The sequence below is a fragment of the Vanessa tameamea genome, chromosome 12 (assembly GCF_037043105.1).
Source record: "Vanessa tameamea isolate UH-Manoa-2023 chromosome 12, ilVanTame1 primary haplotype, whole genome shotgun sequence".
NCBI classification, from domain to species: domain Eukaryota; kingdom Metazoa; phylum Arthropoda; class Insecta; order Lepidoptera; family Nymphalidae; genus Vanessa; species Vanessa tameamea.
In genome coordinates, this window is record NC_087320.1 from 5,084,288 (window position 1) to 5,106,399 (window position 22,112).

The following is a 22,112-nucleotide window of genomic DNA, read 5'->3' on the forward strand; positions in this document are numbered from 1 at the left end:
GTCAATATAAAATTTAGAACTGAATCTTTTATGTTCTGGTCTTATAGGTACTTGTAAATCATACTATTTGTGTAATTATGCTAGGACCAAGAACTTATAAAAAATTAAATAAACATCATCATTGGTGTGTCAAATTAAATAAACTTTTAAGAAAGATATTGAATATAATTTGTAAAATATATTTGCTCGTTTAGTCTAGAAATAGAATGACTGAAAGTATCTTAAAAAGAAGTAAATCTATGCGAAAATGTAGAATAAAACACGTATGTACATACTTTTACTAAGTTATGTGTATTTGCTCATGGTTCTAGTTACATTTACACGATAAATTTAGATTCTCTGAATACTCAAAAATGGCATGAAAATTGAAACGGAGATATAAATATTCGTTAATTGATCTATCAAGTATGTTCAGTACATCATACTGTAAATACATGCATATGTGTAAAATATCGCTGACTATAGCGATTTTAGAGATTTACAAATTTTTCGTACGTTTTTCATGTATCGATAACAGTTAGGGCAGTATTCGCTTCGAAAGCGCATAGGACCCTAATAATACCGATAAAAAGATATTGCGAGTACGTTAACATAATGAACTACACCACATGGTTCATATTTTCTCTTAGTACTATAAAAATAAAATTGAAGTTCAATTACAATCAGATAAACTAACTTTACCTCTAGAAATATTGGCATGATTTTGTGTAACTCAAAAGCAGATGGATCTTGTGATGTGCATAATGGTCACAATTTATTTAGTTGTACCTAATAAAACTCGTGTTTTTTTAAGTTTTAGGATTCATATCTCACTGTCGAGATGGCCCAGTGGTTAAAACACGTGTATCTTAACCAAAGGTAGCTGGAAACCTGAGCAAACATAATTTAATTTGAATGTGTTTGTGTTTATAATTATTCACATTCACACAAAAGGGATAACGTCGTGAGGGAACCTGCATGAGTTAAAAAATATATTGTTACATTTGTATTCATCAATTCATATTGGTGCAGCATGATGTAATAAATATTCTCCTCAAAAGGAGGGTAGGCCTTAGCTAAGCAGCAAATAATACTTTCTACTAGGTTTTTAGTTTTACTATAATGAAGCAACAAAATTCTTTTAAAAAACTATTGAATTGAATTTAATTTTATAAATACTTAATTCTTTCTCTGTCCAACTATACACTGTTTTGCATCAGATTAAATTACTTTGGAGTTAATACCTAATATCATATATATCATTATTTGTATACATTGAACCACACTTTATAATTACACAGCATTCAGTTAAAATAAACAAAACTAAGTCCCTCTAGAGTTTTTCTTATATTTACTTGTTTTAGATACTCAAGATTATGAAATGGTTAAGTCATCACATTAATCTATTAGGGATAGTTATTAATTATAAAAATATGAATTTTTATTACTTTAATTTGTTACACAACATATTCAAGAAGCAAACAATGTATAATATAATGTTATATTGTACATATACAGTTTAACTAAAAAGTTGGAAAAGAATTGATTGATTTTTTATGAAGTACTAATTTATTAAATTGAAAATATAATTTAATAATAGTTTGCTTTCTGATAAGTTCACCATTTTTTTTTATTTAACTTTATACTTGTTCATAGTAAATTTTTTTTGAAAAATAATGTAAGAATTCTTAAACGTCTGCGATCACCTCTTGCGTACAAACATAAATGCTATTTACTATGCATTTATATTTAATTTAAGCAAAAGACTATTAAGAGAATTGGATGTATTAAAAGGTATTTAGTCACTATATGCATTGAAACAGCTCAATAATTTGATATTATCTACCATTAAATTATTTAAAGGCACATGATAATATTAGTCAACTATGCTTAAATGACAATTATATTAAAATAAAACATCATTAAAAATCTTGTTTAAAAGAAACAGTATGCAATAGTATATTTAAAAGTCATCTTCTACAACACAACTAAGGTTAACCTATTAAATTAAGTATACCTAAACATTCTTAAGTGTCAAAAATGGAAAATTATAATTCATTTTTCATTGATGTATTTTTTTAAATTCTATACAATCATTACTATAAATGAAAAAGTATATTTTTTTTATGATTTTATTATAACTGTAAAAATCTTAATATAGGTACATAATGTACTGAATATTTAAACATAATCATTAGCACTACAATAGTTCTCATTCAAGATCAGGCAGGTTTTCATCATCTGAATCGCTTTCTAGATCGTCAAATGAGGGCTTATCGCCTTTATCGCCGGCGCCGCCACCCATTGACCGCAGCATTTCCTCAATATCATGAGCGTTACCACCGCCATCCTCGTTTTCGTCATCTTCATCTTTCCATTTGTTAAAGTCTATTTTAAGGTAATGTGGTTTTTTCTTGTCTTTCGTTAATGAAGGCCAATAAGGAGCATCCTTCTTTTCTTTTCGCAGCACCATTTCTATACAGCGACCTTTATTTTCAAAGCCGCTGTTTTCAGGAACCACGGCATCGAATAATGGAATTGTTACCTCGTGGACCTTTTTATCTGGGACATTAATGCCTTTAAAATAAACAGAGTCTTTTTCTATTTTAATAGCTGGGTCTTTGGATTCGACGCTAAATGTAAGTAAAATGTCTTCCTTTCGTTGTGCCCATAATACAGGTGGAGGAACTGGTGTATCTCCCGACATTTTTTACCCACACAAATTAAAGCTCACAAAATATTCACCACGTGAAAAAATTGATCAAACGCGAACTACACTAGATATCACGATTCAAATTGCGATGATTGAAATTCTAAGGACCAGTCACAGACTCGCCAATTCATTTATGGAAAACAGGGTTACCATAGAAAAAATAAAAAAAAATACCATTATAAATTCATTACAATTTAATTTCCGTTAGAAAAATTTATTAAATTGTAATGCTAATTTAATTATTACTAAATATATTATTCATTACACACAACGTCGTTAAATTGTATAAAACAAACCGCAGACTGATTTACGTTTCAAAAATTTAAATTACTAAAGTTACTAGAATCTTCCTTTTGTTTTCTTTTATAATGTATTTATTAAATTATATCTAGCAACACTACTAACGTCTCAAAAATATTTAGATAATAATAATGCAATAGCTTTAAAAAATATAATGTGTAGGTTTAACACAGACATTTAAAAAATGAATTGGTTAAATGCTTTGTCTTAAAAAGCCTAAGTGAATTGCTAAATTTCATACAAAAAAAACTAAGGCAGTATTTACAAAGTGCGAAAATTGCGGTATTAATATTATATAATACTATATTTAACTTAAAACTTCAATATTTTAAAGATCACTCCATTATTGATAAGATATAATTATTTCGTTTTTTTTTTAAATAATTTGGAGTTTTTATTATTAACGTTTTATTTTGTTAGTAAGTAAAAAAAAAACAATTATTCTACCTGATACCGAGAACTTAATTGGACTTTAGTATCCAAGATTACTCCCAAAAATTTGGTTGGAGTTATATACAATTATTTTGCAAATGAAAGCAATTGATTTTTTCCATTGGCATCGTAAATAATAAAAAAAAAATTGTATGTTGTATTAAATTACTACCTAACAAATTTCTACTTTTAATACTGTATTATTTACTTCGTTCTTAGTTTTGAGAATGTCTGTCAAGTATGTATACATGATCAGCAAATAATACAATACTTACTTGGTGGAAGGGCTCTATGCGAGCCAAGTGGGTACAGTACATGTAGGTATCTTTATAATATCTTATATATAAAAATAAGTGGCATTTTTCGTTGTCACTTTATAACTCAAGAACGGGCGTATCTATCCAAACCAAATTTTCAGGGTTTGTTCGGACTATTTAGTAGATGGTTTATGTGAAGTTTGCACAAAATCGGTCGAGTGGTTCTTCATTTATCACATTTTTTGTAACAAATGATTTTAATAAATGGCGAGTAATTTTGTTAATGGAGATTTTTTTAGACGGGGAATTGTCTGTCAAATTAAAAGTAATATATCAATTAAAAATGAGTACACTCATCCACCAGTTTCAATAGGTATACGTCTTAATTCAATTTATTATTTTCAAATAACCCATGCATTAAATACTGGCATGTAACACTATTTCTTATTTTAAAGATTGAGCTGTCATTAGAAATAATATAAAAATCAGCTAGAACAGCGATTCATTTCTTAAAAAAATATATTATTTAATTGCTAGCTATTTAAAAAGTTAATTCAAAACATTTGGATAAACAATATTTTTGGTTTTTCCATTTTGAGTGTGAATAAACAAACGGCTGGGGGTACCGACTCTGGAACTGGCAACATAAAGTTGGCCGTGTGAAAAACATGAATCTTTAAATTTTAATTGATAATCACCAGATAATGTATTTCAGTAACCAAACAAAAAATTAGAGTTGCAAAAATTCGATCAAATCAGGTGCTGTAAACACTAAGGGCAACGAAACCTATTTTTTAGGAAATTCGAAACCTATGACAGGTTTTGTTTCGATTTTATTTCATTGTAAACTGCAAGTCACTCATCTACATTTGGCGTCAAAATGAGCAAACCTTTTAAATGAAATTTTTAATACCAAATAGTATTAAAAATCATTAGTTCAGTTAGAATTGAAGTATGTCGAAAACAATTAACTTTAATTTTGGTTACGTTTTTCATTTTTTTCTTATGCAGCCGTAGTACCGCTCTCTAGCCGGTCAGTAACATTTTTCCGCTCTCTAAAATTAATTATTTTTAAATCATAACAATTTAGTAAATTATAATCAAGAATCCTCTTTAATTTTCTGCACATCTACGTCTGGAGCTCTTTAAAATGAGACTATAACGGATTTTTTATATGCAGTCCCATATTCACAGGAACAAAAATCGGCATACGCTATTAATATATAAGATAGTATTTACTGTGACGTCATTTGCAGTAACTTCAGTAAAGGGTAAATAGTATGACTATGCATTATTGAGAGTAAAAGAATAATAGGTCTAATAATATTCATTTATTGATGTAGTTCATGTTTTTAATTATGAATATTTTTATTTCTAAATGGAACGGCTTAAATTATGGTATCATGTAATCAGAAAATTCTAAGCAATTTTTGCACAATATATTAAAAATTTAATTATTTAAATATGCAAGAAAATATAATGTTGTTTCATAAAATAAGCTGAAGTTTGTTCAATATAAATAGATAGCATATCTATTTCTTTAAATCTAAGATCTATGGACAAAATGTAATATTAAATGCATAGACAATGTTTCACATCACATATATGGTACTTATTTATACTACACCAGTTTTTAATGGATATCGAACCTTCTTTCACGATATTTTTAACATGTAAATATATTTGTTATAAGATCATTCCGCCTTACTCTTATGGTGGCACTGCACTTGGCGTAGCATGTTCGTGCCTTTGGGCTATTGTTCCATTTTTGGCACAAATATGGCAAATAATGCAAATTCATGTCTCTGTCTACTCGTCGACTGTTACGTCGATATCAAAGGCAAAAAATTAAGTCAAGATATGTGCTGCCTTTGTTTTCCATGTAAGACTGATCAAACTATGATTTATATACAATAATAAAGTAATATATAATAAGATATTAAAATCACAGATGAAATTTGTAAAAAAATAACAATATAATATTACATTAACAAGAATGAAACAAAATAAAAAAAGATTAATTTACAGGACACACTAATAATATAAGGCGTAACTTGAGGACGTTAAATGTTTACTACGTAATATTGTGCATAGTTATGATACACATTTGAATATAATTTGTAGAGACTATTGAAAGATAAATGCTAATTATAATTATCATAATAAAATAAGATAATTACTCTTAAATCTTATTTATAACTACGGCAAAGCCAAAGGAGGGCTATGATTGTAGCAGTCTATATCCTTCAAAATATTATTTAAGGTGTCATAAATGCTTGTAAAGAACATGCTCATACTAAGGTTTGGTTTAGAGAGAAACAGTTGCAATATTTAAATGACTTCTGGTTGTAATATAACCATCTCTTCAACTAATCTATCATTTTGTTGCCAGCAACTTTGGGAACATGTAAATATCAGGACAGATAGGAAGTGTAGGTGTGACAGGGTTACATGGTTTGGAAATAAGCATAATGTATCTGCAAAACCAGGAACGAGTTGAAGTTCGCAGATCAGTCTTGAACCGCAGCGCATACAAATACTTGGTTTGTATGGAGAATTCGAAGCATTTTCTGATATTGGTAATGGTGCTCCCAGAAGGGGCGGTGCATCTCGGGTGTATCTGAAAATATAACATTATTTAAGTATTTAGTATATTAGCAACTCAATTCGGATGCAATTTATTGAAGATTTAGTAAAGAAACTTGATTTAAAATGACTTTTTAAAATTTACAAATTACAGTTATGCTAGTAATATGTATGTTAAAGTAATTTTTATATTTTTTTGGGAAGTTGTAAAGCACACAGCTATTAAGTAGTACAATGGACTAATTCTTGTTTTTGCCCAACTATAATATGTATGTCTCCCGAAGATGGCTACTAGTCTGAAATTGGCTTTCGTAATCAAAGATCGACCAAGTAAATATTAAAATCATTTTTAATATTAGATAGATACCGTAGAATCTGTCCCGGCTGTGCGTGCAGACGTGTAAGAAAGGCGTGGAACAGCCGGTCACCATGAAGAGGCGTCGCGTCTTCGTACGCTTCATCTTCACTTGGTGCACCAGCCACACGATCAGCTACACTGCCGACTTCTATTTCTGTCAATTTAATAAGAAATAAATTTTCATGTCATGTGTCGATACCCATAATGCATTAAAAAACATTTCTGGATGGATTTATTTTAGATTTTAAATTATTTAATTGGTTAGATGGAACTGGTTTAGGTTTAAGTTGTAAGATTTTACCCACACATACTTATAGTTAAATAACAGCTTATAATTTTCATAATAATTTTAGTTAAAAACTTATAGTAAATTTTTTAATATTATAAATTTGCATTAAATGGTTATTACCGTTGTCCCGTTTGTATTTGTTGAGCAATTCAGTTACTTTATCATCATCATTTGATGCCTTGTTCCATTCTTCTTCTACGTAAATATACTTAGAAACAAACTGCAGTGGGCCACTTACAAGGCGACTTCGAATATCTGATGGTAGTTCTGCCGTCTGTTATATTAAAATTAAGATTTATTTGATTTCAAATACATATATTTAAAAGACTTACGAGATAATTCTTGTCAACAAATTAAAATATTATTTAACCTTCAGAGATTGGACCAAGTCAAAAAGTTTTTTAAAGTAATTGTTAATGGTTTTTAATAAAAATGCGACAAATATCAAATCCAGTAAGACTAGAAATATCTGTACATTTGGTTGCTTTTGGTAAACTCAAATTGTAATGTTTCAAAATTTGATTTCTTGTCTTAATAGTAGCCACAGTGAAGTTAGTGTTAAATATCTCAACTAACCTGGGTAAACAGAGATGCCATATTGTTCATTGGTACAGTAGGTGTTTCTGCAATAACAAGACCTGATTCATCTTCCTCTTCCAGCTCAGCAGCCGGAACCGGGGCTGCCACTTCACCGACAGCACCTAATATTGTAGTAGTATATGTTTACAAAAATGAAGTTACAAATCAAAAAAATACATAAGAAATAAGTAATACTACTCATATAAAGTTATATAACTCAACATTATTTAAAAAAAAAGAAGTCCAAATATGCTCATATATAATTTTTTAATACAATGTGAAAATTACCTTGAACTGGAGACATATTAGCATTATTTGAATCAATTTGCAAATTTTCAAGACCTTGTTCAACTGTTTCCAATTCAAATGAATTGCTTTCATCTTCCTCATCAGAATTTCTGTACCAGTAAGAATAAGATTAATGTTATCAATTTTTGCATAGACTCTAGTTAAGAGATGTATGTATAAAGAATATTTATAAATATATGTGGTGTTAGAACTAGGTGTAAGCCTGTCTGGATAGAAGTATCATTTAATAATAATTTATTCTCCTGCTAAACATACTTTGTATTATTGAGCCCTAGTTTGAGCAGTGGGTCAAATCACATGTAATTTAGATAATTATGGTCATTCCAATATCTATGATGGAGATGAATACTTAATATAAATTTATAGATCAATGCCTTTCTACATTAATATAATTTTAAAATGACTGACTAACATAGAATGCACAGCCTAAACTAAAGAGTCTATTCGAATGAAATTTTGCACAGATATTCCTAATAGATTGCAGGTGGGTACTGAGAAAGAAGATATTGAAACTTAGGATGAAATTTTGTATGGAAGTTTAACATTTTTGAAAGTTAAAAGAAAGAAAGAAAGTACAGAAATCCGTGTTAATCAGAAGGTTATAAGTATGAGATCAATGTTGCAGTGTCTTCAGATGGGATATCCTATCTGGTGTATGGCTAGTCGCCAATAAAGATATATATTAAAAAAATAACTTTTTAAATTACTTATTGTTCCCTTGTAAGATTCACACTTTAAACAAGAATATTTATAGATATATAATTTCAGCAAATTTTGGATTTTTTTACAATTTAATTTGCTTTAATTTTTATGAAGCAAACAGATTCCTTATTAAAATATATGTAATATGTGTTTTTTCACCTTTGCATGCCATTATTATCAATATTGATAACATTTCCATTTGACGAGTCACCATTGTCATTTTCCTCCCAATCATCTGAGCCCCTGCACCAGCTTAAGTTTGTTTCTGCATTTGGCATAACTACAACTGAACTAGTCTTACTTGGTGCATCTTGCATCTGACTTCGTACACAAGTCCAACTAAAAAGATTAATATATATTTTATTAATGATTTTACTTTTCGTAAAATAAATAAAATATAGGTTTAGTAAATTAAAAGTCAACTTGCACAAAATTTATTAACAGACACCAAATTAAAACATTTCAAATAAATAGTAAGCATATCTGACATGTTACTTTGTAAATTTGATTTGAAAAAAAAATCATTCTGTTTTTGTTTTCATGAGTTACCTTTCAGACTGAACCCAACAGGAAGGATTTATACAGGCGAATACATATAATGTACGATGATAAACAGAGTCATCTAAGGGGGCATAGCATTGAACTACCAAAAGTCTGTGTAAATTGCACAGTGGACATTTAGTAGAAAACTGAATGTTTTCTAACGGGGGCCAATTCTGAAAAATAAAGGCTTTTCAATTATCTGACACTATATTAAATTTATTACATTAAACTTGTTTACAATATCTATTTCCTTTATATGTAATATCTATTTACTTTATATATATTAAATAACTAGTTAATTTTTTTTAGTAGTAGTAATATTATTGTTTATTATTTAATTTAAAAAAAAAGTATCCGTACAGGCAGTCCACCAATTTTATTAATTGTATAGTTTAACTGCAATTTATTCCTTTCATTGATTATTTCTTCTTCGTAACCAAGGTAGACTTTGCTTTGGCTTTTCGCCATTTTAATATAAATTATTTATTATAATCTAGGGTATTTTTCATTGACATTTCACTTTTTGCACATTCAAAAAATATTCAATTGATTTTTTTGTGGAAATTGTTCAACAGTCACCTTAACCGTGTTCAATTGACAATTTGACATTAGACATTTGCCACTTGCAGACTGCAGTCTACATAGCAATTGTGTTTGACATATGGCTATAAAGCCTCCATTACACATTGAGTCAGTAATTGCGGGCGATTCAATTCCTGGTGGTGAACCCTGAACATAGTCAGGAAGTACTCTTTGGAAGGATGGCAGCCATGACGAATGACTGATGATATATAAAATCGTTTCATGCAAGCGATTTTATGTCATAGACTCTCTCTCGTGTTAATATTTGTGAACAAACAGTTTCTACCTATCTTAGTTCCGTAACTGTAAAATGACTAATAATTCATAAAAAAATAGTTTTGATCTAACCAGACTAATAAAAGAATTTCATTAAAACTATATTTAAAAAAAACTATTGTTCAAATCAGATTTACTTAGACTGTGCATATTTTCATTTCATGGCTATATTTCAAAAATATTTTCATACGACGTCATCGTATGATAACAGCTTCTCTGAAATAAATCTTATTACCTATGTGATTCTCAGAACAAAGAAGAGGTTAAAAAATGGTTATTATAACTTGTAAAATAATTGAAAATGTTTTATGAATTACGTACGAATATGAAAAAAAAACAGTAACCATCATAATTTAAAAAAGGTCATCATCTTATGCGATAAGATGTTAGTTAATAATAATGCGTATTTCTTATGGAAGAAGAGACTCACTTCCTACAATTTAAATTAATTTGAAAAGGATCTCAGCACAGCTATTGATGCGAAATCAATATTTCTAGGATGGACTAAAATAAATGATGCGTTTTAGGTGCTCGAACCGTGATCTTTGATACATTGTTGTACACGACTTGCCGATTTATACATATGTATAATTTATGATAAGTGTAAATGCGATTTCGAAGTTGAAACTTTGAATTTAAATTAATTAGCACACATCCAATCAAATATAAGTTTAACTTCGTCTGCATTATTATTACTATTATTATTTAACATTAAAATATATTCTACCGCCATACACCAATATTCAGTATTGTTGTGTTGTAAGAGCGAGTGAGCCAGGCGCATTAGTGATGTACGGGTTGATAAATATTTCTTACAGAGTAAATTAAATTGAAATTTAACATAAAATATTCACTGTTTGGCGGCCAATTGATTAAGGTTGATCTTAAATAATGACTGTGAACAGTGATTTCTCCGTATACCTCGAGTAGTTCGACAATGCAAAAATTAATCATCATCATTTTTTCATCATCACCTTTATCATGACATGGTGCACCAAATTTCCGTTCACATCCTGTGGAAGAAAATGGTGTCCACAAACATTATTCTTCAGATCATCGTTCCCTTGGCTAGGTTTGAGAACTTTACGCTGCTCTTGCTTTGCCGCCTCGACTTGGATTTGTCTGCGCCAACTGTCGTTAGTTCTTTCACATATGTACATGACTAGGCATTACAGTAACTTTTAGCCTTCACAAATACTCCAAGCATAGGTTGTTCTATAGCATGTTAAGCTACCTTGACTTTGTGTACCTACTAGTCTCGCAGTTAATGATTTAATTAAGACTGATCGCGTATTTAATTAAGACTGTCAACTTGTAAATTAAAACGCCAAACAATTTATAAAAATAAAAAATAGTAATCCAATAAGCGATTTATGGTAATATCTAATTAGGCGTATTATAAAGTGTGAAAAAGCAAGTCTTTGGTGGCAATAGTATGACCACTAAGATGTATTAAAAGTTTTTGCTAAATGCTAACAAATTTATCTAAAGTTACTTGTAAAACTGCGATAGAGACCAAAGATAGGTATATAATAAAAGGCGTATATGTCAATAGTATTAGTTTTTCATTACTGGTAAAAGTTGAGTCATCCTGTTGTGTAGATAAAGGAAAAGGTTCGCTTGCAGATATACATATATTAGCATATATGTATCTAATTTCACAAGAAGCTGAAAATATTACGAGAATAACTCATTTCAATATTTCGATATGCTGTTTCTCAAAGGAAATATTTTGAATATATTGATAAACTTAGTACACCAAGTTTCCGACTTTACAAAGTCAATACCTGGGGCTACGTATCGTTCGTAAAATGTAATTCTGCAAATATTTTTAACCTTTTCCATTAATATTGTTTAAAAAATGATTTATTTTTTAGTTAAATCTTATTATGCAGTACGAATATATAAAGATGTGAAAAGAAGAGTGTAATTCCGAGTTATAATGCACAACATTGAATAGCAGTAATACTTGGTATTGTTGTGTTCCGGTTTGAAGGCTGTGAAACTACAGGCGATGGCGCATTGGCGATGTAAAGAATAGTTTAAATTGTTTATGGTACCTATTTATATATACGTATAGTTTATAGTTTAGGGTAATACATTATATACACTTATGAAATTAGGTACATCGTCGAATACAAGGAAATACGTCTGGCGGAAGTAATGGCCCACAGAAATGGTCTGGCAATAATAAATATCAATTTTGATAATATTCTTAAAAACATATTTAAATATGAGCGTTTCTACTTTAACGTAGGTAAGTAAGGTGAGGACACCTTGAGTTCGCGCTACCTGTGAAAGGGCCCCGCTTTCGAGCTAGTAAGTACGCATAATGCCTTAACTACACAGTAGACTAGAAATGCTCAAAATATCAGCTTTGCTAAAATGACGTAGGTTTAGGGCCTTTGAGATGTTGGACTAAAAGTAAAGCATATAAATTACATTGAACTTAGACAGACTATATTATATTATAACTTGAATTAGACAAACGTAAATTATGCAATCTTCTCCAAATAATATGAATATTAGGTAATACTCTTTTAACATTTATTTTAGGATGCTTCGTACCACCAAATTTACGTCCCACGTTATTTTAATTTTAAAGATATATTACGAAAAGAAACTTTTTTAGCGGATTAAATGTATATTATGGATACAATTACTTAATATTAAATTTTATATGGAAACTTTTTGTAGGTCAAAAGCTTTGATCAATGCATAGTAATTATATTTAAAATTAAATTAATTTGTAGGTAAAAGAAAACGCTTATACATAGTATTACTATGCATGATATCTGTATTTTAATTTTAATTTCTTTTTATAACAAGCCAGAACGAAATTAACACATTGTGCCCCTTCCAGGCTAATTATGGATGATAATTAGTGTTAATTTTCCATCATTAATCATTCATTAATTGGAAGTTTTCTGTTTAGGTCAGTTTAGTTTCATTTGGTCATTTGTCGTATAAGAAGCGGTCATTGCCCAAGGATATTTACACATTCATTTCGGGCGCGTGGGAGACCTCGAGCTTTAGCAACAGATACCTTATAACTTTACGTTCAGACAACAACAGGACACTCGTATTAAACAAACGTCGTTGTTAGTGTAGTTGTTATAGATATAAAAGAAAAATGTTAAAATCTTCGTATTATTTAATAACCGGTCTGATTTTTGTAAGTGGAATACTTATTGAATAAATGTATAGTATTTTTTTCCAGTAAAAATTGATTTTTCTAATTCTTGTCCAGGTAATAAGTTTTGCTTTACAAACAAAAGCAGTAACAGTGAATCCATTGTGTCCAACGAATAAAATCGCTCCTCATAAAAGGGTTGCCCGCTATGATAACAGTAACCCGCGAACCTTCGGCGAATTTTATAATTTGTTAAAGCCTGACAACTTGTACGATGCGCCTAGCGGTCTTCAGGAAAAACCGCAAGAAGATGACCCCGCTGATTGTGGTGAAATCGAAGATTATGATGAAAATGATCTTAGTTCAGGTACTTTTAATTTTTTTTTGGATAGAGATTTTTTTAAAATAATTATGTAATTTTACAACACTTATTATTTAATTTTTTGTAGGTTTTTTTGTACCTTTTAATATCAAGATATTTTATTAAAATATAATTGTCTATCACAATTCTTGAATTTGTTTCGTGATGTAATTTTATATAATGATTTTTAATGAGTTGTTTTAATTATCTAAAGGAAATATTATATCTGTTTAGGTATGTTCGCTTCATGTAAAGTTGGAATGATTATTATTTATTTCAGTAACGACATAGAATGGGTAACGGAGTTTCAAATAAAAGTATTGTATTTAAACATATCAAAATTACAAGATTAAATTTATGGTAAAGCTATCACTGCTTTAAAATATAGATTCTATCGAGAAGAACCAGCAATACTCTTCTGTAATTACGAAACACCCCAAACAATACTATGAGAATTATGGCATTAAAATTAATTTTTTACACACATAATCATATAATTTCTATATACGGTTATTTTTGTCGATATAAGGTTTTTTAAAAAGTTATTGTAACACAACTATTGTGCTTTCGTCTCCATACAAATTTAGGTACTTCATCTACTAGATTAGCGTAATATACTTTATTAATGTATTTCGCAATATTACGAGTCAGAATATTTAATTAAGTCGTCTTACCTTTAAATTGTAAATTACTGTAAAATAATGATATGACGTTATTAATTCAAGTTTTCTTAAAAATAAAGTGCAAAAAATCTAAACATCCTTTATGGTCCTTAAGAAAAAAAACACAATTTCAATTAAATGTTAATGCGGAAGCATGTTTATTTTCATATAGTAATATTTATTTACAGTCATTGTAAATCCAGCTCTTAAGTTAGAGTAATTAAAGCACTTTATTTGAGTTATATATATCAATATCTGTGAGAATAACTTACTTATACGTTATTATTTTATTTGTACAGTCACGCCACATTCATTAAGAAGGCAAGGACACAAAAGCTATCGTTTGCACAGTTCACAACACCTGTTTAATCAACAGCTGTTTGGTTTTAATCATGGTGTTAATAGACCTATGATACCTTCCCAAAGACCTACTCGTCCGCCAGCTGGAGGATATTTTGGAAACAACCCATATAGGCAGCCAAAACCCTTGGAACCTACAGGTTTTTGTATAATTGACATTAGTAAAACTAACTACAGGTATCCGGATATATTAATATTCTCTGACCTGGTCATAGTGTATTTATAATTCCGGAACTGAAACTTTCAAGGTATATCTGGGTTTATAGTAGTTGCCTTTGAATTTGTAATAACACATTAAATAACAATCTATTGTCTTTGGAAGTTGTCTAGATATTTAGATAAAATATAACGTAACAAACTATTTTATAAATAAATATTGCAATGGTAAAAACAGAAGAATTATTTTACTGACGAAAAGTTTGTTTTTTAAAAACTTAAGTTAATTAAAAAGGTTCATATTATAGAAACAAGTATACTTAAATGCGAAAATGTTAAAACTACCGTTACAATATCAAACTATTATATTTTTTGCAGATTACGTAAAGCCGGTTCATGAAGATGGGCATGAGCCGCACGTGACGTATCGTCCTGGTTTGGTTGGGGCTCCGATCGGTCATGTAGTGGGATTACCCCAAGTTAAGCCCACGAGGCATTATTCAGAGTCAACGACACATAAAAAATCAAACATCGTAAATCATAGTCATATACGAACGAGTACGCAATCCTATATGAATACTTATAAGTCACACAGACCGAGGAACGCTGACGGTGGAATAATAAGATCTTTTATCGATTTGTTACTGTAATCAAATATATTTTTTTTAAATTAAACCTATTTTATTTATATGTTGAGCTTAATATAAGATTATGTGAAAGGTGTAAAGACCTTTTGTTTCTTTTGTGTCGTCATTCATTCTTGCTCCACCTAGATTCCATAGCCTTGGCAGTTGATGTTTACTATTGAAACGTCGCGCTTTAATCTGTAACTCTTTACATTGTGGTGTCTCCTCATGTCTTTAAAATAAAAATAAAAATATAAAAGACGACAATACAATTGGAACGTACTGCACATGTGACAAGTGAAGTGAATTATTCTGAATGGGATATCCACCTACGTAGGTACTTATCCTGTAATAGGTAGCGCGTGACAAACATTAGTTTAATGAGCTTCTGGATATATGGACATATTTTTTGTTCGTTTATCTAATTTACACATTTAATTAAATATGTGATGACATCAGCGTATGGTGTTTTACTAGACGTGCGGTTAAATGATTTGGAGCGACTCCAAAGCACACATGTGAATTCGGTTATTGTGCCATTAGCCATTAGTGCGAAGTGAATTTAATCTTATTTAAAATGAATTTATTTTCTATTTATTTTTTCACGTTGTTGTTTTCTTTGAAACAAATGAAATGTGAAGGTAAGTTTTGCAGTTTCGACATAAGTGTAGTTTTATTTTAAATCGTTAATTAGAGCCAGTATTTTCGCATGTCAAATATTTGTTTTCTTTTTTCATAATATTATTTTACTTGTAATAATAGTGTAATATTACCTACATAAGTCTTTTTAGGACAAAATCCGTACTTAGAAGCTCTCCGAAATAAATCTTGGAAAAGTATTCATAAATATGTTGAAGTTCGTCCTGGTGCGCATCTTTTTTATTGGTTTTATTACGCCGATGGTAGCATAGTTGAGGCTTACCAAAAACCACTTATTATATGGATTCAGGGCGGACCAGGGCTTGCGGCTACTGGAATAGCTAATTTCGCTGAAATTGGACCGCTAACTATGGATATGAGGCCTCGAAACCATACATGGGTAGGTAAGTTTACTTGTCCGTTGAAAATATCTTTAGAAATATACTGTTAGTATTTCATAGTTTGTTTTGTTGGTATTATATTAAACAATTTTCTTTTTAAGGTAAATGGAAGAAACTTATTGCTAATAGATCATCCAGTCGGTACTGGCTTTAGTTATGCGTTGAATAAATCGTTACTTGTAAAAACAGATAAGGATGCAGGTAAGTACTTTCTTTTATTTATTTTTCTTATAGATTTTTCTTGGTATAATTGGCCATTTATTAGACACTATATTTAGCTTAATTATTTCTCTTGTATATATATTCGTCTGCGTCTAGTTTATTTTTCATATACTTAGTCTCATATTTTCCTTAATTCGGTGATGATTAAACTTCCTATCTAAGATACAGGGTACGTATATAAGATACAGTTTAAGTTAAATTTCATGTCTAGTCGTGGTGAGATAAGAAACAGACAGACTAGAATTACTTTCGCGTTTATATTATTAGTAAATACAATATATTGTATTAACACCATGTCTATTACAACGAATTAACGAATATATTCTTCATGTATACTTAACGTAATATAATTTTAATATGAGGTACAATTAAATACATCAGTAAAATGATCATGCACTTAATTGCATAATTATGATGTATTGTTTGCATATCAAATGTTTTGGCTTGTTATTTAGTCGCCTCAAGGTAGACAGAAACCATTGTAAAAATGTACAATCGAAATATTACTATTGTATAGAAATTAAATACGTGAGAATTTTGGCTATCAAAGTTGGGAATGTCACATTTTTATGACTTTTAAGTAAAAATACGAGAATTTTTAAATAAATAACTATAATTTTAATAACTATCGTTTCAAATTTCAGCGAAAGATCTCTTACGTGTTATAAAAGATTTTTTTAAAAAACATAAAGAGTTTCGCAAGACACCGACGTATCTATTTGGTCAGAGTTATGGAGGTAAATTATGTCCAAGATTGGGTTATTATTTACAGACGGTAAGTAATACGTTCATTTCATACTCTATTATGAATTCTTCATTTAAACTTGGAGGTTAAGATGTTTTCTTCGATGAAGCAAATATTTTTAAGATTGTTATAATATTTTCGAGAGAATTAAAAATTTAGCCTTACTTTTTTTAGTATATTACTAAAACCTTTTTTTTATTTCAGGCAATAAAAAATAAACGTTTGAAAATGAACTTTAAAGGCATTGGTATTGGAAGTGGATGGGTCGACCCAAAACATAGTTCCTTAGTACAACCAGAGTTTTTATATAATATGGTCAGTACAACATATACGTACATAATGTATTGAATTTAGCACTTCTGACCGTTCTAAATTCCGACACTCAACCTTAATAAAGCTAGAAGATAATAATGTGCATATATTGGAAAATACTATATCTAATTTAAAAAAGGCTTAAACGAATATGTTACTTGATTCTTTTGATGTTATTAGTAGGAATTATGATTTTTATTGTCATTAATTTTGTTTTTACTTTGGATATTTTTGTACCTTGAACGGCCTTATTGTCCTCGTAGTCGAGCATACAAGGCTCCAAATTCCGAGACCATGGGTTGAAATCCCGTGTTGGACAAATAAAAAAACATTGGGTATTCCTGTCACAAATTTTCCATAGCAATCAAGTGTATATATTTATATGCAGATATATAAATAGGTAGCGATCCACTTTCCTGCCTCAGAAAGCCGTTAGTGATGCGCCTTAATTCTCTTGATCGAGTCGAATTCGTTTAAACCTTATGGGTCTATAAGAAAAAGGGAATAAAGATTGCAATTATGCTTAGGCACATCTTTGTAAAATTATGAAAAATCTTCTGTGAAGTTGGCTAGTCTTTGAGATTTTGGTTTGGTTGTGGTTTGGAATAATCATCATTAAATTTTAAAATATACGAGCAGTTATTGTACCTACTTGGAAAAATAAATCAACGAATATGACTTTGATAGCAAATGACGGAGTATCTTTTCAATAACTGTTTTTTTTTAATAATAATTCATAATATTAGTAACACAAAAATCCTTGTTTTTACTTTATAAATTATAATACATTGAATTAGCAGTACATACCTAAGTCGTTTACATTAAAACGGTTTAGAAAAGCACTATTAATATTACGCACGAAAGTCATTGTTCACTAGATACACGGAATATAAATATAATTTGATCAATTTCGTTTTATGTATATACATCACAATAATAAAAATACTGTTTAATATTTTAAATTTAAGGGCGTTATCGATCTTCACACATATGCAAAAACAATGAAAATTGCGAAAAAAATGAGTTACTTAATAGAGAAACGAGAATATATTACCGCTGGAAAACTGGATGCCCTGATGTTTAACATTTTGAATGTTGAAGCTGGGATGGAGATTAACTTCAATAACATCAACCAACCGAGCCCGTACAGAGCGTTAGACGAGTTGGTAACGAAAGTTAACAAATATGTAAAACCAACGCTGTTGGAAGTTAATCAGACTTTCGTATGGAATTATATTTCGGATGATGTTTTCCAAAGTTTGAATGATAGTTTCTTGGTTCCGTCTACTAAATTTTGTAAGTTACGTTTTTTATATAATTATTGACTATATTTTAGTTTATAATAAATTTGGGATTATTTGATTAAATATATTAAAAAAAAAAAGAAATTAATATTGATATAAAGACATTTTCAAAACTATTCGTAGTATTAAAGAAAATTTATATGTATTTATCACACATTTATTATGCATGAAAAACAATTTTCCTCAATAATTTCATTGAAAGTTAATTTTAAATCCTTATTCCCCAATTTAAGCCTCTAGGCTCGTAATCGCTGCGGGGAATCTAGGCAGTTGTCTACAATGACTGATGCATAATTCATCCCTGTAGATCATAATAATAATAAAATTAATTGATACTTATTTTTCAGTAGAAACACTCCTGAATCATACGAGTCTCAAAATCGCTGTATACAATGGAAATTTGGACGTTGTTACTCCACTCGCTGGTAAGTATCCGAATACTGTGGATGCATGTGCAGCAGTGTAAACCCCTATTTTAATTACATTATATTTTTACATTAGATCCATGTATTATTATGACACAATATTTAGTCAATTACTCTGTATTGCATGCATAGTCACACACATAGTCCCCTAGCATTTATATCAATTAATTGGAAGGAAAAATTTTTTGCTTATTTTTCATTTTGTTTTGACGTATACGCTTGAAATGTAAGGAAAACTAATATTTCTAGGATTTATTTACGGCATGGAAAATACAATTAGGTACGTCAAAAATATTAAACTTTGTTACATTCATTTTTTGCGTGTAATGATGTTTACGACAGTGGAAACCGGGCCATTTCGTGTGGTTGAATCATTGTGTCAAATGACCTTTTATGTTCCACGTAAGAGGAGAGAAACCACTTCTTTGGATATATTTATATAAGAATATATATATACATAGGATAATAGTATTAATCAATGTATGAAGTATCTAAACATAGTTTCCTGAATAATAAAGATCTTTTTAGTGATGAAAAAATAATTTAATCTCGAAAATTTATTTACTAATGTTAATATTAAAAAGATAGGTATACAATATTTTGTTTCTCACTATTTGTACTATACAGGCGAACATCTTAAATAATAAAGGACCAAAAAACTTAACTTAATTCAGCTTATTGATGTATTTGTGATTTGGAACACATTTATTTATCCGTTTTTGTGTCTTTGTGTTTTCGTTATTTACTGTTATCGAATCATATTACCCGGATATGATATGGTTGTGATTTAATTTCGAATATTTGTATGTAACAGCTGAAATGTAATCAAAATACTTCATATTAATGAATTGAAATTATAGCCGAATTAACATCAAAATAAAAAAGACAAGTCAACGATACCTGTATAGCGATGTTTATTACGATCAATCCCTACTAAATAAATAAATTGATTATTTATTTATATCGATACACATTTGAAACTTATCGGTGTCTAAGCAGTACTTATAAATATCTATCTTCTTATTATAAAAACATCTTAAAGCTAATTTTAATAGGTCTTTACGAGACCTAAATTGTTGTTAAGAATTTATCATATTAGCAAAAATTAATCATTTTATATATAAATAGTTTATGTCTAAATCGCATTGTCTTTGATTACTCTAATAGAGCCTATGCCGGAGGGCTCTGTAGTAATAAGCAGTACATAGTGTAAATAATAACTAAAAAAGACTCAAGAACAAGAACTCAATAGTGAAAATTATACAGTTATAATTAAACAATATAGAACTAGTATAGTATAGTAGTTTTTTATTTTATTTTGTTTAGGTGCTACAAATTGGGTGCACGCGCTGAGGTGGCACGGCGCTCAAGAATTCATGAATGCTAAACGTGTACCTATTCGGGGAAATAGAAATGGATTTTTCAAAGTCGCAAAACAGCTCAGCTTTTGGTCAGTTTTCGGCTCAGGACATTGGGTGAGTGCATAATTTGAAAAATTAATGTTTTAGTAAAAGAAAATTAATAAATTTGAACGAAACTATTTAGGTATGAATATTGCTTTTCAATTTTATAGTATATAATAGTTATTTATTACTTAGGCCCAGAGCTACCAAAACTTTTATTAGGCTTTCGTATGTATGTGTTTATACCTATAATCGTATGATTTACCTACTTGTGGTTATTTTGTCTAGTATAGATATACTTTACTTTGGATATTTACTTAAGATTAAGAACAAAATATTACTGATGTCTACTTGAAAATGATTTTATCTGACATTAGCGAAAGACAGTACACCGGATTTTGTCTTATTTTGTTTTATCAGTCCGTACTTTTTATTATGTACCTAACGAATATATATGACGGGTTCAATTATAAGATAATTATTGTAAAAATCATAAATACTTAATTGCTTTATAAACATTATACAATCGTTTGGAATTTAATGACAAATACTCTGCATTTATGTCAAATAAGTTATAAAAGTTTCATTTAATAGGTTCCAGAAGACAATCCTGAGGCAATGGAGCAAATTTTGCAGTATATGATGGACGATGACAATTTGAATCTCAACTTGCATTGGTAGTTATTTGTTTTGTAAGACTGATTAATGTTTTTATATCAATATATATATTTACATAAGATACAGTTACGTATAGGGATTAAGAAAAACTAAAAATATATGTTTAAGACAAGTATAATTCTTTACATAATAATTGATATACAAAAGAAAAATATTTATTTACATTAAGAATAATTGAATAACAATTACATAATCATCGTTTTGAAGCACCAATATATTTTTTTATTGAAAAAATCATGTAGGTTTTGCTATTAAATTGTATGGTCCAAAATATAATCTTAAATTGTTTATAAATTATATTATACAGTCATTAATTATAATATAGATCGTCACGAAGAGCACCTAAACGAACGTTATAGATTCGAATGGGTAAGAGTATTTAATGTTTTTTTATTTTATAAAATATATTATTATGAAATTATATATAAGTATCTTTTATTTATATTGATTTAATTATACATTAAATAGATAAATTAAGAATGATAATTAAAATAATTAAAACGATAATCATAATTAATTTATTATGTCGCAAGTATAGATTATTTTGAAACGTATTGTAATTAATAAATTAAAACAAGTAATAAAAAAATACAGTAAATATTAGATTCAGTACGTCAAATCAACGTAAATTTTTTTGTTTATATACATACATATTATATGAACGCCCTGAAATATTGTTAAAAATAACCACGATAGTAATCACGAAACTGCAAACACAACGCTAATATACGATAAAGGCAACGACAACGTAAAAGGGCAAAGATTCATATCGATTCACGA

At 29.1% G+C, this 22,112-nt stretch overlaps 4 protein-coding genes across 4 annotated transcripts; 2 read left to right on the forward strand and 2 right to left on the reverse strand.

The window, feature by feature from the left end:
- Nucleotides 1-2,144: 2,144 nt before the first annotated feature.
- On the reverse strand, nucleotides 2,145-2,833 carry LOC113393128 (uncharacterized protein CG16817-like). The gene has a single exon (XM_026629846.2). It carries the CDS (start codon nucleotides 2,684-2,686, stop codon nucleotides 2,192-2,194), a length of 495 nt encoding a protein of 164 aa, XP_026485631.1. The 5' UTR covers nucleotides 2,687-2,833; the 3' UTR covers nucleotides 2,145-2,191.
- A 2,805-nt stretch (nucleotides 2,834-5,638) lies between these two features.
- On the reverse strand, nucleotides 5,639-9,660 carry LOC113393127 (programmed cell death protein 2-like). The gene is made up of 8 exons (XM_026629845.2): nucleotides 9,408-9,660; nucleotides 9,054-9,220; nucleotides 8,664-8,843; nucleotides 7,782-7,891; nucleotides 7,491-7,615; nucleotides 7,035-7,188; nucleotides 6,635-6,779; nucleotides 5,639-6,301 (listed from the first exon to the last, which is right to left on the reverse strand). The coding sequence occupies exons 1-8, from the start codon at nucleotides 9,513-9,515 to the stop codon at nucleotides 6,013-6,015; spliced, it is 1,278 nt and encodes a 425-aa protein (XP_026485630.2). The 5' UTR covers nucleotides 9,516-9,660; the 3' UTR covers nucleotides 5,639-6,012.
- Nucleotides 9,661-12,900: 3,240 nt separating this feature from the next.
- LOC135193548 (uncharacterized) lies at nucleotides 12,901-15,252 on the forward strand. The gene is made up of 4 exons (XM_064216492.1): nucleotides 12,901-13,080; nucleotides 13,156-13,405; nucleotides 14,361-14,561; nucleotides 14,956-15,252. The coding sequence occupies exons 1-4, from the start codon at nucleotides 13,039-13,041 to the stop codon at nucleotides 15,225-15,227; spliced, it is 765 nt and encodes a 254-aa protein (XP_064072562.1). The 5' UTR covers nucleotides 12,901-13,038; the 3' UTR covers nucleotides 15,228-15,252.
- A 153-nt stretch (nucleotides 15,253-15,405) lies between these two features.
- Nucleotides 15,406-21,698, forward strand: LOC113393126 (retinoid-inducible serine carboxypeptidase-like). Its single transcript, XM_026629844.2, has 9 exons — nucleotides 15,406-15,844; nucleotides 15,995-16,242; nucleotides 16,345-16,444; nucleotides 17,110-17,240; nucleotides 17,415-17,525; nucleotides 18,491-18,818; nucleotides 19,174-19,251; nucleotides 20,578-20,726; nucleotides 21,249-21,698. Exons 1-9 carry the CDS (start codon nucleotides 15,781-15,783, stop codon nucleotides 21,333-21,335), a joined length of 1,296 nt encoding a protein of 431 aa, XP_026485629.1. The 5' UTR covers nucleotides 15,406-15,780; the 3' UTR covers nucleotides 21,336-21,698.
- Nucleotides 21,699-22,112: the final 414 nt, after the last annotated feature.